We start from the raw sequence: 16,312 nt of genomic DNA on the forward strand, positions 1-16,312 counted from the left end.
TCTGTGTCATTTGTTCTCTTGTTGAGAGTTGTCTCACTGTCAACTATACCACATCTTCTTTTTTAGCTCACCTGGCCCAAAGAGCCAAATAAGCTTTTCTCATCACCATGGCATCCCTCGTCTGTCGTCGTCCGTCATCGTCCGTCTACTTCGTTAACTTTACAAAAATCTTCTCCTTTGAAACTACTGGGCCAAATTTAACCAAACTTAGCCACAATCATCATTGGGGTATCTAGTTTAAAAATTGTTTCATGTGACCCAGCCAACCAACCAAGATGTCCACCATGGCTAAAAATAGAATATAGGGGTAAAATATATATTTTGGCTTATATCTCTGAAACCAAAGCATTTAGAGCAAATCTGACATGCGGTTAATTGTTTATCAGGTCAAGATTTATCTGGGCTGAACTTTTAAGATCTCTGATACCAAAGCATTTGGAGCAAATCTGAAATGCATAAGATTGTTCATTACGTCAAGATCTATCTGCCCACAATTTTCAGACCAATCAGGCAACCCTTTGTTGGGTTGCTGCCCCTGAATTGGTAATTTTAAGGAAATTTTGCAGCTTTTGGTTTTTATCTTGAAAATTATTATAGATAGAGATAAACTGTAAAAAGCAATCATGTACAGCAAAGTAAGAACTACAAATAAGTCGACATGAACAAAATGGTCAATTGACCCCTTAAGGAGTTATTGCCCTTTATAGTTAATTTTTAACAATTTTCATACATTTTGTAAATTTTTACAATTTTTTTTCCGCTGTAACTAATGGGCCAAATTCGTTATAATTCAAGATAATTGTAAGCAGCAAGAATGTTTAGTAAAGTAAGATCTACAAACACATCACCATCGCCAAAACCTAGTTTTTAAAATAAATAAATATGAAAAAAAACAATTATCAAATTTCAAAGAAAACTTATTTTGTCTCTGATTTGGTCTCTTGTGGAGAGTTGCCTCATTGGCAATCATACCACATCTTCTTTTTTATATTTATGCCAATAGCTGCAAATGTATTTTTTGTCAAATATTTTCATTAATTTTTTTGGCTTAAATTGTTCAACAATGTTCAATATGTCTTTAAAAATCAAAGAGCTGAAAGCTCTGAAGAAAAATGACGCCACTGTCTCTAATATTGGGATAGTTTTTATGCAAGTCTTGATTTTCACATACCATAATTAGTTTAACAATGCAACATGTCTCGTAAGCATATAATTGATATTCGTATATGTGTGTGTGTGAAGTGAAGGTGCCAACTGGCTGGTGTTTTTTTTTAAGACAAATGAATAGGTCAAGACTACCTGAATTGTACAAATAAATACCGTAGAAAGGCTTCTATATTTCTCACTGGTACATAGGCTAATCCGGGTCCGTTCGCGCCCATTCACGTTTGTGCCAACTCATGTTCGCCCCCTTTCACTTTCACACCCTACATGTTCGCAACTAATCTTAATTGGTTTTGTGTTTAATAACTCTGTAAGCAAGTGTTTTCTAATAAGTATAATTGTTGTCATTGTCTCAAAATAAAGTGAGACAGCATTTTTTTTTGTGTTGAATAAATCTTAATCATGTTTTGGATAGCGTATTGTTAAAGATAATAATAATCCTTTCTAAATAAAGTGGTATTTTGTCAACGTTTTATTTAGCGTTGAATAACTCTTAATCATGTTTTGGTTAGTGTATTGCTATACTTTGTTTCATTGACCTCTTTCATAATGAAGTGAGATTCTGACTATTTATTTTTCTGTGTGTTGAATAAATTTTATCATGTTTTGGTTATAATAGTGGATTGCTATATTTTGGTTCCTATATATTTTATTGTTTCGTTGTTTCAGATCAAAGGGCTTAAAAACAATTATCTTTTGTGTTTTTCCTTTAAAATCATCAATGTTTTACTCATACCAAGCTATAAATACATTCAGAATTTACACCAAAGCAATTTAAAACAACAATCATGATTTTCCAATTATTCAACTTGAATTTGAATTAAAATTGGGCGCGAATGAGTAGAGTGCGAACGGACCTTGGGTGTGAACGTGCGAGGTGCGAAAGTGTATTGGGCGCAAACAGACCTGATACCACATAGTCTGAACCCCCTTCTCCCGCAAAATATGAAGTAAATTAAAAACAAATTGTTCAGAGAACAATTGAAGTCTTTCCACTAGAAAAGATCTATTTTTATATTGAAATATGAAAAATCAGTTTAAAATGTTAGTTCCTATGGCTTTATGACGTCCTATTAACCTCTGACCTTGACCTCAATTTCAAGGTCACAAACCATGGACCTTGAATCAAAATATCCTAGGTCTTTAATATGTTTGGTTAATGAGTACTACCACTTGACGCGTAATTTTAAATGTAAGATGGACAAAAACTCCCTTTTATTGTATGCACAGCCTTTCAACCAAAATATACAAGTAAGGACATGTCGCAACTAATAATTTATGAAAAATTATTTGTCAAAATGTCATACAGTACTAGTATTTGAAAAGAAGTGAAAATAAGCCAAAATCAAAATTTATAATATGACCTTGACCTTTGACATTGACCTCATTTTCATTTTTAGTACCAATGACCTCATGAAGACCCTAGGTCTCTATCAGTTATGGTTTACCAGTTGAAAATGCATATCGCTTGAATCAAATGAAAAAGGGGGAATAACTCTCATATGGAGTCCCCATAGAGCTATGGTTCAAACGAATATTCTTATCCTAAATATGTAACGAGCAATTTGGTAAAATAAAATCTTTTACGGTTACGAAGGAGAGGTGGCCACAAGAAAAACAGTGTTTGGGGAGATAACTCTTACAACGTAATGTATTTTGTTATAATTACATTTGATATATGTTTCATTATAATACTTTATTCTGATTGGCTAACTGCACATCACATGTTATTCCTCAAGCAATTGCATCACTCAATAAAACTTTTCATTCATGATAACACGTGGTCCCACAATAAAGTGCACAGATGAATTGAATAAAAAAGTTATAAAATTCGTGTTTTCATGATCCTAGCTAAAAAAAGTAATTATAAGTATTGAATGTTTTTTTTTGTAACCTCATAGGGTTGCAAAAGCGTTGACCGTGTGCACATTTTTAGAATGATGCGCTTACGCTTACGCGCTTCATACAAAAAGTACTTCGGTCAACGCTTTTACACCTCAATGAATTTACAAAAAAAAAGCATTCAATACTTAAATGCAGTTGTAAATTTTTAAAGCAAAAAGAGTTAATACTAACTTTCACTTTTTTGGATGTTCATGTACATTTTGTATGTATTTATTTTTCTCAACTACATGAATTTTTTGGTGTATTTTTAATGATATATATGAGTAGTCCAAATAATTATTACGTCTGGCAAGGCTTTTTAAATTTTATTCTGGGACACCTTCCTATGACCACAAGGCTATGTTAATTTTTTTCTGGGACGCCTTCTTAGGAAGCCTTCCTACGAACGTCTTAGGAAGGCGTCCCAGAAAAAATAAAATAGCCTTGTCAGACGTCATTATTATTTGGACTAATACATGAGATATTGGATATTTTTATGCATTATTTAACCAGTTGAGTCTTTTACAGGATTGTTTGTTTAATGCTGTTTAAACATTACTGAAAAAAAACCCACCTTAAATTTGCTAATTATTTGGCATGACAGTTTGATTTATTGAAAGGGACTCATAGTTTTCCATTTAATTTTAATAATTGTCTAATGGTTAAAACAATAGCTTCGTTGTTTACTTTTATACACAACAACATATTCACTTTGGTTTCGTTGTTTACCTTATATTCACTATGTACTTGGTAACAGTTATTAATTAATTGAATAGAAAATATTATAATAAATATTATTGGAAGCCGAATTGACGTCAAATAGGTGCCGATTTGACTAGATGCCAATTTAACCAGGTGCCGACTTGACTTGTACGTTTCAATTCCTCTGCGATCGTTTGCGGTATTTTCTTGAGAAAACCTATTTTCCATCATCAAAGAGAAGAAGAAACTGCTTGAAATGATTCCCGAACGCTTCGTGATTGTTAAAATTAGTTTAATTCACTCAAAAAACAATTTTAAAACTTGCGATGTTTAAACAGGAAGTTTCAAAAGCACGTGTAAAAGAAGAAATTAACCGGTGAGAGTGGAAATCCGTACATAACATATATCACTTTAGTACGACTTTTAAAGCAAAACAGTTTCATCCTTTTGTAAAACAGTCTTTAATATACCTATCACATTAATGTTTGAAGGGTCTTAAGCTTATTCAACCCATATAAGTCGGTATGAAACAACAAAACGGAATGATAATAACCGATTACGTTTTGTAGTTTACAAAATTCTGGACTGGTTCCTGTCAAACTACAACACTTTGTTCGACTGTAGTGGAATACAAACAGATACCAGTTGGTTTGTAAACTGGTTCCTGGCTGATTACTACACAATGCTCATGCATAATGATAACACAAGCACATTCCAGTTTGTATTGAAATTAGTAAATACGAAACCAAGCGCGGTAGGCAGAGAAATCAGGTCGGCAGTTATGGAACAATGACTGCGTCATTTTCCAAAAAACCAATGTCTGATACAAATATGATACATGTGTACTAATGATTATTTGTTCTTATTTTTTTCCTTAGTTTCATAGTTCAAGGTATAAGGAACTAATCCTTTAAAACCTGATATGGTCATGTTTTATTTTTGTGTGTCAGAAATAAATTTTCAAAATGAAACTTTCTAATAATTTCCAATTTAAGAAATATTTTACACAAATTTTATTCATATTATAATTTTTTTAAAGATAAATATTAAATGTGCTGATATCAAATTTTTTTCTAAACAAGTTGATCATGTTGATGGTAACTTTATACACAAGTTCCTTCTGAGATACCACAAGGGCAAATCTATACATGCAAATAAATAACATCTATCTTTATTATTCAAATTCATGATATTTAATGACAGGAAAAAATAATATATCCTTACTTTTTTGGTATTTCGTTAAATGGTGTCTTAAAGACTTCCAACTTAAATATCTTTTCACATATAAGCTCTTAGTTAACAGTTATCAATAAAGTCTGAACATCATAATTATTTTATAATTTATGTCAAAGCTTTGTAATTTATAAAATATCTTTCAATTTTTGTTTGCCCTTTATTGTGATGAAATCAAATTCCATTAGCTATGATCATTCTATTTAAAGGTAATTCCATTATACAAGGTCATATAATTTTTAAGAAACCTATATATATATTCCTTTTGCTAACATATAACAACAAATACCATTGATCAGTTAATCAATTAACTTCCAAGCAATCAGTCATAGATTTTCAGTAAGGTATTTTCAACAATATAGCTTTGATCTTACTGACTGATGATTTCCTTTCTCAGCAAAGTAAAGTGAATTATCACTTGAAACTAAAGGCGCACATGCTGTTGTTAATAAAATGAAATTAACAATGTGGTCATATGTAAAATAGCCATAAACAGATTATCATTGGTCATCTCAACTTAATTGCTTTTTCTTACTTTCGGCATACAGACTCAGTGGAGAATCATTTGAATTTAAATACTGGTATGACATGGCTGGTTATATGTCATCTGTACCTTAATATGCATCTTTATAACATGTTTTACTTACTTGGTGACACTTTATATGCAAACAGCTGATAAAATTGGAAAACAAGATAGACTTAAAAGTTTTCTCCATGACAAACAAGAAATACATACGTTAGAAAGGGAGATATTCTGTATTTAAATGTAATTATTGGTTGTAGCATGCATACCTATTACTTAAAAATAAATTCCAATTGGCATGTCAGTTAACTGCTAGTAGTCTGTTGTTATTTATGTATTATTGTCATTTTGTTTATTTTCTTTGGTTACATCTTCTGACCTCAGACTCGGACTTCTCTTGAACTGAATTTTAATGTGCGTATTGTTATGCCTTTACTTTTCTACATTGGTTAGAGGTATAGGGGGAGGGTTGAGATCTCACAAACATGTTTAACCCCGCCGCATTTATGCGCCTGTCCCAAGTCAGGAGCCTCTGGCCTTTGTTAGTCTTGTATTATTTTAATTTTAGTTTCTTGTGTACAATTTGGAAATTAGTATGGCGTTCATTATCACTGGACTAGTATATATTTGTTTAGGGGCCAGCTGAAGGACGCCTCCGGGTGCGGGAATTTCTCGCTACATTGAAGACCTGTTGGTGACCCTCTGCTGTTGTTTTTTATTTGGTCGGGTTGTTGTCTCTTTGACACATTCCCCATTTCCATTCTCAATTTTATCTATTATTCATAAGTCTTTTTTGCTAATAATTACCTGCCCTTGCCCTTCTTGTTGGCGGGTACATGTTCATTACTCTCTCTTGGTCATCCATCGTAAAAACAGCCTTTGACCTCATTATATCAAATACAACAAAAGGATCAAAATATTTGACAATTCTGTAACGATTTGGCTCTATCAGCTTGTCATAAATGTCGCCACCATCTTCGTCTCCTGATGATGTCATTCTGGATGAATTAAAATAAAATAGATAAACAAAAATAAAATTAAAAAAATTATTTAACATTGGTTAATTTCAATACTAGACAAGTTTGAGCTTTCTAAAAAGCTGGGGACTGCTTTGCACCATCCTAATTTTTGACAATATGTGTGCATGTGTATTCGAAATGTGGTCCTTTTATCTCTAGTGGATACTATATCACTGGCAATCATCCTACAACTACATATTTCTGTATTGGACATATAAGAGGACGAGAGAATGCTTTTTTTCAGTTAAAACTCTATCATGTTTTTATGATTGACAAAGACAAAGCTTGTTCTAATTCTAATTAAAATGTCAAATATTTTCAAAATGCTCCAAACTTAATGAAACTTAATATTATTGTTAACTGGCATGTATAGATGAGACTTTTGACTTTGAAACTTTCAAAATGGCTGCCGTTGCCATGGAAAAATGTGAAAACATTTTGAAATGGCTGCCGCTTAGTGGCAATAGGGGAAAGGGTGGCATCCGCTATTGCTTGCAATGGCAATTCTAGTTCAGATTATTCTTGGTCATTAACTTATGCCAACATATATCTGTATTCCAAACCAAGGTAGTTTATGATGAAAATATGTTCCACTAATCTAATTCATTGTCCAAACTGTTCCCACTATATAATAATGGAAAATATAATTGTGTGTAACTTGCCTTCCATGATGAATGTTCTGACATGTCAAATAGTAAAAAGGGTTTCCTCATATATATCAGACAGGGTTGTATTAAATTTACAGCAGATGTCATTCCCCTTAAGTTACCAAAGTATATCTAAACCAAATATTTCCCATTTATGTTCATTAAAAAACATTTTCTAAATTTTTTAGCGGTCAAAATCAAAATTTTCTTTGAAATTTATCAGAGAAAACTAGCAAAACTTTTTTCCTCAACTCCCAATGATATTTACACAAAATTGTGCCTACCCATTTTCATAGAAGAAGACTCAGTAGGAAATTTTTCCAGCATTTCAATCTTTAGAAGATGCTGTATCAATATTGAACAGAATTGATGACATGCAAAGATTGATTTAAGATAGGGAAGATGCTTACTGTAACTCAATATTTTGCAGAGCTTATAAATATCTATTCCTACATGATGAAAGAATGAAAAACAATTGTTTTTTGTTAATTTTAACATTTAATGTGTACTGAACTGCTATCATCTTATTAAAGTTGCATGTGCCAAATACAAAGTTAATCTGAAGTCTACACAATACTACAAAACAGAAATAATCATCCTAATTCAGGAATAAGAATATTCTTTTATCAAAAAAGTTTTATAATTAACAAGGGCTAAACTTCTCAAATTTAACCTAGTGTTACCATACCTTACCCTATTTTCTTAACAATACCTTTTAGAATTGTTAATTTACAGCTATAGTTCTCATTTAAATAAGCAAACACAAAAAAATCATGAATTTCAAAAACCTATTATATTTATAACAACCCAGTTATAATTCTGACCCGCACTATTCTTTAATGGATCCTTAATAGTGGATAAATTATTAGGGTATACCCCCACAAAAATGTCTTTTTATAAATTAACCGATGCAAACAATTAAAGTTCTTAACAAATTCTGTAATAATAAAGATAATGTCAGTAACATTGACAAGCAGTAATTGATGTCATAAAATATTATTCAAAAGGTGATGGTTTGGTATTACATTTAAAGTTTGGTTTGATATTAAAATGCCCATCACAATTTTTTCATATGTCAGAAATTTACTTCTCATTTAAAATGTATAAAACAAAAATAAGTTACTTTTGACTATAATTTGTGTACTTTCTTTTATTACATGTACATGTATGGCAAGATTTATGATTGTAACTTTTTTGACTCTTTTGACTGTAATTGGTGTACTTTTTTTATTACATGTACATGTATGGCAAGATCTATGATTGTAAATTTTGACTGTAATTGGTGTACTTTTTTTATTACATGTACATGTATGGCAAGATCTATGATTGTAAATTTTGACTGTAATTTGTGTCCTTTTTTTATTACATGTACATATATATATTGCAAGATCTATGATTGTAACTTTTGACTCTTTTGACTGTAATTTGTGTACTTTCTTTTATTAAATGTACATGTATGGCAAGATCTATGATTGCAACTTTTGACTGTAGTTTGTGTACTAGGATTCATTCATATCTTTTCTAGACTACGATAAATATTTTGTATAGATTTTCCTTTATAATTGGAGATTGTATGTTTATCAACTGAAGCGTTTTTGGTGTTTTGTGTGTTGATAGGTTGCTGTCTAATAGCTATGGTAGCAAATTCATGAAATTTGAAGGAAAGGAAAAAATCAGTGTCCTCATTATCTGATATAATCAATTTAAATAAAATAATTATTTCTGACTTGTTCTAGTTAAATTAATTCTATACAAACTTAAGTTGTAACTCCCTTAGGCAAAGTTGACCTTAGACAAATTCTTGGTTGTACTTTTAGACCCACTTGGTGATTGTATTCTATATCAGAGACTGTAAATATTAAGTACTCCAACTAAATATAAATTGTAAAGTGGTCTTATACACAGAGCCACTCAGAACTTATAAATCTACCAATCCTAATGTACTGCACATTTAAAGTCTTGTCAATATTGTATTCTGTGGAGTTCTTCTGATTGCAACTTTAGATAATGATGGTCCTACATCATATAGTACCAATGATTATCTGAAGTATGAATAGTAGGTTGCTCTGACTTATTCATGACTATCTAGGTAAACTGCAACTAAATGCAAGTTTGATGGGAAAAGCTGTGAAGGGGTTTTAACAGAGAACATTAAAAGTAATGATAAATTCTTTTTTACATGGTTGATTCAGGGTTTTGAAACTCTCTTGTCTAAAAGAATATGTATAATTTGCCAGAATCTCCAGTTTATATGTGAGCTTTACCAAAACAATATTTTGCTACAAGATGTCTTATAATATTATATACAAAGATGTTGATGTAAGTGATGTTAAGCTGTTATTACCATTTAATTAATGGAGACCTATTTTATAACTAGCCAATTTTGGGTCAAAAATGTCAATTATGACATGCTAATAACCTTCCAAATGACACAATTGTCTGAAAACTGACGGACAGATTTATCTTTTAATTCATTTAGCAGCAGATATAACAAAATATTACATGTCATCAAACAAAAGTTGTCTTTCTATCTTCTCCTCATTTATTGCTGATTTGACAAATTTGACAAATTTTAAGTCTATATATAATTTAAAAAAATTATAAAAAAAAAACCAACATCAGACATTACCTTTATTGTGTGTTTTAATGTCTTGCACTCTTGTACACTGTTTTATCAACTGTCTTTGTAACTTAAACACAAGAAAGGTATTATTTAGAAACCAAGAACTGAGAGATATACATTATAAACAAACTATCTCCTCACTTTAACATGGTAATCATATCTATTACAACACCTATCATTTAAAGAAAGTTTGTTGATACCAGGGTAGTTATGTAGCAATCATACTGCATTCTTGGAGCACCTAAAAAGTCATTGATTTCAGTTTATAAATAACAAACACACTAGATTACCTTTCTGAGATTATCTGTTAAAGACTTGAATGAATGTGACTTTTTGATAGAACAACTGGTTAAATTAATGACTTTTTAGAAGAAAAAATAGTGAAAATTTTTACCCAAAAATGGGAATGAAAGAATAATTGTGTGTGGGAAGGGTTGACTATCACTTAAATACAAGGAAATAAGTAGTATTTTTATCCCTCAAAGATCTTGTGTCAAATATTACTTCTTTTGTAAATATTTCATTTCCTAGATTCCAATCTGATTTCACCACACACAGTGGGTAATGATAATGATCTTTGCTTTCAGTATACATGATTTGCCCTATTTAAAATATTTCACAATTTTTAATTTAAAATACTGCCTATGGCATAATAGTTAGTTACATTAAACAACTTACAAGATATATAGGGTTACATAAAATGTTCACATATTTTAAAAGTTGAATACATCTACAATGATGTTATTCATGTTATTATCAGCAGAAATATATATAACTAAGTTCTTAATAGTTTCAATGATCAATTTTAAATGATCAGTTATTTTGACAACAAATACTGGAACTAAATTATTTTGGGTTACAGCAATTTACATCTTATCCATAGACTCAGAATGAAATCATCTTTTTTACCTTTTAAAGTATTTGACCTCATTGACCTATTCACTGACTTAGATATGAATGAAAGTATACCTCTCTTTTAAAAACTGTCTTGAGATAACCCTTAAGCCATTGGGTTTGTTTACTGATGTATGATGTTAACTATCAAGTATATAAATCATGTTAAGAATCAGTATGGTATATCATCCTCTACACTAAGGTGTTAAATAACTTCACATTCATTTAAATACATAAAACAGGACACAGAAAAATTTAATATCAGTTATACATACTTACTTATATGTGTGTCTCTAAATTAAATTAAATCCTAAATTTTTTATGCTTTTGTCATGTAATACTGTTCACACATTGTTTTTTACACAATTGACAAACTGTAGCACATGTAAAACATACATGTAAAACATTGTTGACCCACTTACTTCCTAACCTACCACTAGGTTCTTACTTCCTGGTATGACAGCTATTTGAACAAACATCAATGAGCCGGGAAGTTAAACCCCTCTTCAACAATGCACCAATAAAAATTGTAAACATCAAATTTAAATACCACACAGGTTAAAGCTAAAATGTTTCAACGGATATCCTTTCATAAGCAAATGGACTTTACCCCAAAAGTCTTTTCACTCCAGCTGGGTATTACTGTAGGTCCATAAATTATAAGACTGGTAGAACTTTTAGTGAAAGGTTGCAAACTCCAACAGACAAAATACTTATTTAGCTTCATAAAACGTGAAGGAGTTCTAAAGAATCAAAATTCACCTGTAAAGTTTCCCTTTTTGATAGATAATTTAAAAAGATCAGGGGTTATTCATGAATGCGGCATTGAGGTTATAAACTAGAGACTCAAAGGAGCCTGAATCTCTCACCTGGATATTAGCATAGTTACTGAAAAATTCCAAGTAGGAATGTTAACATGCATTTTTCATATGGTTCAATCATCAGCTGTATGCAATCTAGGATTTAATAGTACAAATGTACTATAACACTTTTTTTTTGTTGGGTTTATTCTGATAATTTTTTTTCTTGCCCTGTTTCAAATGATGTAGCTTAGTTTTTTGTATATAATAGCTAGTGTCTATACACTTTTGAAATGACCATTTTTAACCGCACACTTTTCTATGTAAGAGTTATCTCCCCCTGAACACTGTTTTTCTTGTTACAAGATCTCCTACACAACCTTAAAAGAAAGCCACAAATTTATTTTTCCAAATTGTTCATTATATCCTCAGGATGTCATGTTTTATGTTGACTGAAGCTATCTCGATATTAAAACGTTAAATTTACCTATGACCTTGAACACAATTTTGCAAAATTGTCATTTCAGAACTCCAATAGCAGTTACATGATAATTAAAGAGAATATTTAAGATACATTTTGACATTCTGAGCATTTTTACCCTGTCAGATTATCTATAAGTCACTTACAGTGAGTTGACTGTTAGTGTTGCTCTCCAACAATTGCAACTCATTCAAAATTTTGACCAAATTGCAATTTGTTTTTTTAAATCAAATTAATTGTTCAACTGGTCAGAAATTTGAACCAACTGCTGTAGAAAACCACAGCCAAGTCATGAAAGTGCAAGGTGATAAAATAAAACATACTTACAATCCTATAAGACTTTAACTCCACTTTAATGATGTTGTGACAAAATTAGTTTATCAGTTTGTATAGTTATATTATATTCATTTCCATGCTGAAGGGGAACTGTTTATTTTGAATTGCTATTAAATTGTCCAAACTAAGCTTTCATATAGTTTTTCTTTCTAAAAGTATTCTATATTTATAAGAATCAGATATCATTTTAAACAAAACATCATATATTCAGTAAAATATGTGTGAAATAACAATATGCTATTGATAAATTTTCAGGGGAGATAACCTGAAATATTATTCTTTTGAATAAAGACTTTTTGAAAGAAAAGTTATTATCTCCCCCATGGAAACTTCCTACAAACATATATTGCAATTTTACACATATTTTGGCCTCAAATTTCAAGTTCATCTAACGAAAGTTTTTGGACACTTTTTAAACACTTAAGTGTTTATTTCAATTGATTCGATTAGTTTATGTGAAAGATTTTAACTGATTTAGTCAATAAAAACGCTCTGATTCAAGCTTAGATATGAAAAATCTATCAAATATGCCAAAAAAACGTCACTTTTCAGATGGTTTTTGTCAAAAATGAATGTGGCCGCATCCGTGTTCATCCTCAACCTTTATATATGTTTTGTATTATCATCAAATACAACTTACATTTCAATATTATGAATGAACACGAATGCGGCCACTTTCATTTTAGACGGAAACCGTCTAAAAAATGACCAAAATGGTAAAATTTTGAAGATTTCAGTAATTTAGCATGACTTAATGATGCTAAAACGCGATATTTGTGCATTGTATCGTCAAGAACAGCTCATATTTATGTAGCAGAAGCATTTTACTTTCCAAAATATAGCTTAAAGATTACATTTTCACAATTTTCTAAAACTGCTATATTTTGGGGTCAAAAAGGGGTCTTAGTGAACCTACTCCTTTAAAATTTTGTTTCTTCTAGATACACGTACTAGCTTTTGATCATAAACAAGCTTCTGTCCAAGTTTGTTAGAAATCCAGGATAGTTTAAGAAATTTATTAAAATTTCAAATTTTTTAACAACACAGTGAATATAGGGGGATGTAGGATAGCTATGTGCCACTTTTCCAACAAAAGTCAAAGGCTCAACAATAAAAGGAGATAAATGATACAGCAAATCAACAATAAAAAAAACAAGACTCCTGAAGGTCAAAATAAGGTCTTCAATACAAATGTAATAGCCAAGCCTCTATACAATGTGCAAACCTCTGAAGCATACAAAACCAAATTGCAAACTGGTAATACAATTTTGATTTATGAAGAGTATACACATTTATCTTGCTTTCTAAGAATATTGAGAAAACTAAACTAAGATTACCAGTTTATTGGAGAATTGAGATTAAATAAATATTTCCACGTAAATGTGAACATTGATGATAGCCTTTTCATGCTTTAAAGTTATTTATAGGACATTTCTTAGAAGACTCACCTTTTTGTAAATAGGGAAGCATTGAGAAAAAGAAACTAAAACAAGAAAAAAGTCACAGTTGTAGTTTATACTATTATTATTAATACTAACCCTTTATATAAGGAGATGTAACAGATAGTGTATGATTGGATAATTGGGTTAAGTTTTCCTCTTAGAGAACCATGCACTGAATGGAATGAAACCAAACATGGCATGAATGTTCCTTATGAGGGGCTGACCAAGTGTTGTTTCTTTGTAGCCGATCTGTCATCCAAGATGGGCGCTAGCGGGGGACTTAGTTTAACATAGGACCCTACAGGAAGTTCATACAAATGACTTCTTTTAGAGAACCACTGAATGGAATGAAACCAAACATAGTATGAATGTTCCTTTTGAGGTGCTGACCAAGTGTTTTTTCTTTGTAGCCGATCTGTCATCCAAGATGGCCACCAGCAGGGGACTTAGTTTAACATAGGACCCTACGGGAAGTTCATACAAATGACTTCTTCTAGAGAACCACTGAAAGGAATAAAACCAAACATAGTATGAATGTTCCTTATGAGGTGATGACCAAGTGTTGTTACTTTGTAGTCAATCCATCATCCAATATGGCCACCAGTGGGGTGACTTTGTTTAACATAGGACCCTATGGGAAATGCATAAGTCTTCTTCTAGAGAACCACTGAATTGAATGAAATCAAACATAGCATAAATGTTCCTTTCCTAATGAGGTGGTGGCCAAGTGTTGTTACTTTGTAGCCAAATTTTATCTTTTTTTATATGATTTCAAAAACCCAAGTAGAGTCAGGTGAGCGATACAGGCTCTTGAGAGCCTCTAGTTTTCATAAATAAGGACATTACTTTTTTCATTTAATTATTTTACATTTCATTTGAGGCATTTTTTCAACTGACCATGCAGTATGGGTTTTGGTCATTGTTGAAGGCTGTACAAAGACCTGTAGCTATTAATTTTATCTAAATAGATAAAAAATAAATGAAAATAAGAGAATAAAAATAAAATGACCCTCCATTTATATTAATTGAAACTGAAAAAAATCAAGGGTTCAGCAGAATCCAGTCTCTTGCCTACTTTTGCTGTTAGTCGAAGGCTCAACAAAAATGGGAAAAAGTTTCTAAAATGTTCCTCTAGATACTATCTTTTGATTGTAGAAAGCTTTTGTCCAAGTTTGGTAAAAGTCCAGGATAGTTTATGATTCTAATAAATGTTTTAAAAAAACTTTAACTGCAGACTGTATGTTATGTCCATTTATAAGTAAAATATAGAAAAACAGGCATGAAATTTAAAATTTTGTTTCTTCTAGATACATGTACTAGCTTTTCATCATAAACAAGCTTCTGTCCAAGTTTGTTAGAAATCCAGTATAATTTAAGAAGGTTATTAAAATTTCAAAAACTTTAACAACAGAGTGAATATTTGTGGATGCTAGTTGATACAACAAATCAACAATAAAAAAAAACAAGACTCCTGAAGGTCAAAATAAGGTCTTAAATAATAGCCAAGCCTCTATACAATGTGCAAACCTCTGAAGCATACAAAACCAAATTGCAAACTGGTAATACAATTTTGATTTATGAAGAGTATACACATTTATCTTGCTTTCTAAGAATATTGACAAAACAAAGATTACCAGGTTATTGGAGAATTGAGATTAAATAAATATTTCCACCTAAATGTGAACATTGATGATAGCCTTTTCACGCTTTAAAGTTATTTATAGGACATTTCTTAGAAGACTCACCTTTTTGTAAATAGGGAAGCATTGAGAAAAAGAAACTAAAACAAGAAAAAAGTCACAGTTGTAGTTTATACTATTATTATTAATACTAACCCTTTATATAAGGAGATGTAACAGATAGTGTATGATTGGTTAATTGTGTTAAGTTTTCCTACCATATCTATCACTCAATGCCTGTCAAACTCTTCCTTAATAGAATGATTGCCAGACACCAAATGACCTAGGTTTAAGCAACTATATAGGTCATGATACAGCCTCAACAATCAGCAAAACCAATGGCCTGATTAATGTACTAGACAATAAAACGTAAATAAGAAATATGATTACCAAAGCTGTACCATACAAAAAATATATTTTGAAGCAACTTCTTTAAATAAATTTGCCAGGGGCACCTTTTACCCCAGTTTACCCACCAGAAGGTAACCAGAGGCTCATGCCCAATAGAATGTTTAACTTTTTTTAAATGGTTTCTCTTTTGTCTTTATGAGTCCCCTATTAAAAATTAAAAGGGGGATGTGTCTACAGGCCACAGATGATGCTTTGCTTGCATATAATGTTATAAAAGAATAAACCCATATACTACTTGATCTGAATTTTGTGGTAAAAAGCTTAATGGGTATATTACATAACATTTTGTTGTGGCAATCTTAAGCTTGAGACGGGAAACAAAAATTCTGCAATTAATATATTTGAAAAGGGGCACAAACTCTAGAACGGTAAAATTGACCCACCAAAATTCACACTTGATATGTGTTTTGTTGTTTTTCCATAAACTTACCTAATTACAAACTAATACATTGTTTACTCTGCTGATGTCACTCT

General features: G+C 31.1%; 1 protein-coding gene across 2 annotated transcripts in view; it reads right to left on the minus strand.

Annotated features, from left to right (window-relative positions):
- The window catches only part of LOC139487609 (caspase recruitment domain-containing protein 14-like), a 55,705-nt gene extending 49,166 nt beyond the window's left edge, over positions 1 to 6,539 (minus strand). Inside the window, exon 1 of one of the 2 annotated variants that reach the window (XM_071272508.1) lies at positions 6,314 to 6,539. In XM_071272508.1, coding sequence (XP_071128609.1) covers positions 6,314 to 6,503 — 190 coding nt within the window. In that variant the 5' untranslated portion in view covers positions 6,504 to 6,539. The remainder of the gene's footprint in view (positions 1 to 6,313) is intronic. The other variant, XM_071272509.1, reaches the window with a different exon arrangement.
- Positions 6,540 to 16,312: the final 9,773 nt, after the last annotated feature.

This window comes from Mytilus edulis, chromosome 9 (assembly GCF_963676685.1).
Source record: "Mytilus edulis chromosome 9, xbMytEdul2.2, whole genome shotgun sequence".
In the NCBI taxonomy this organism is placed as follows: Eukaryota; Metazoa; Mollusca; class Bivalvia; order Mytilida; family Mytilidae; genus Mytilus; species Mytilus edulis.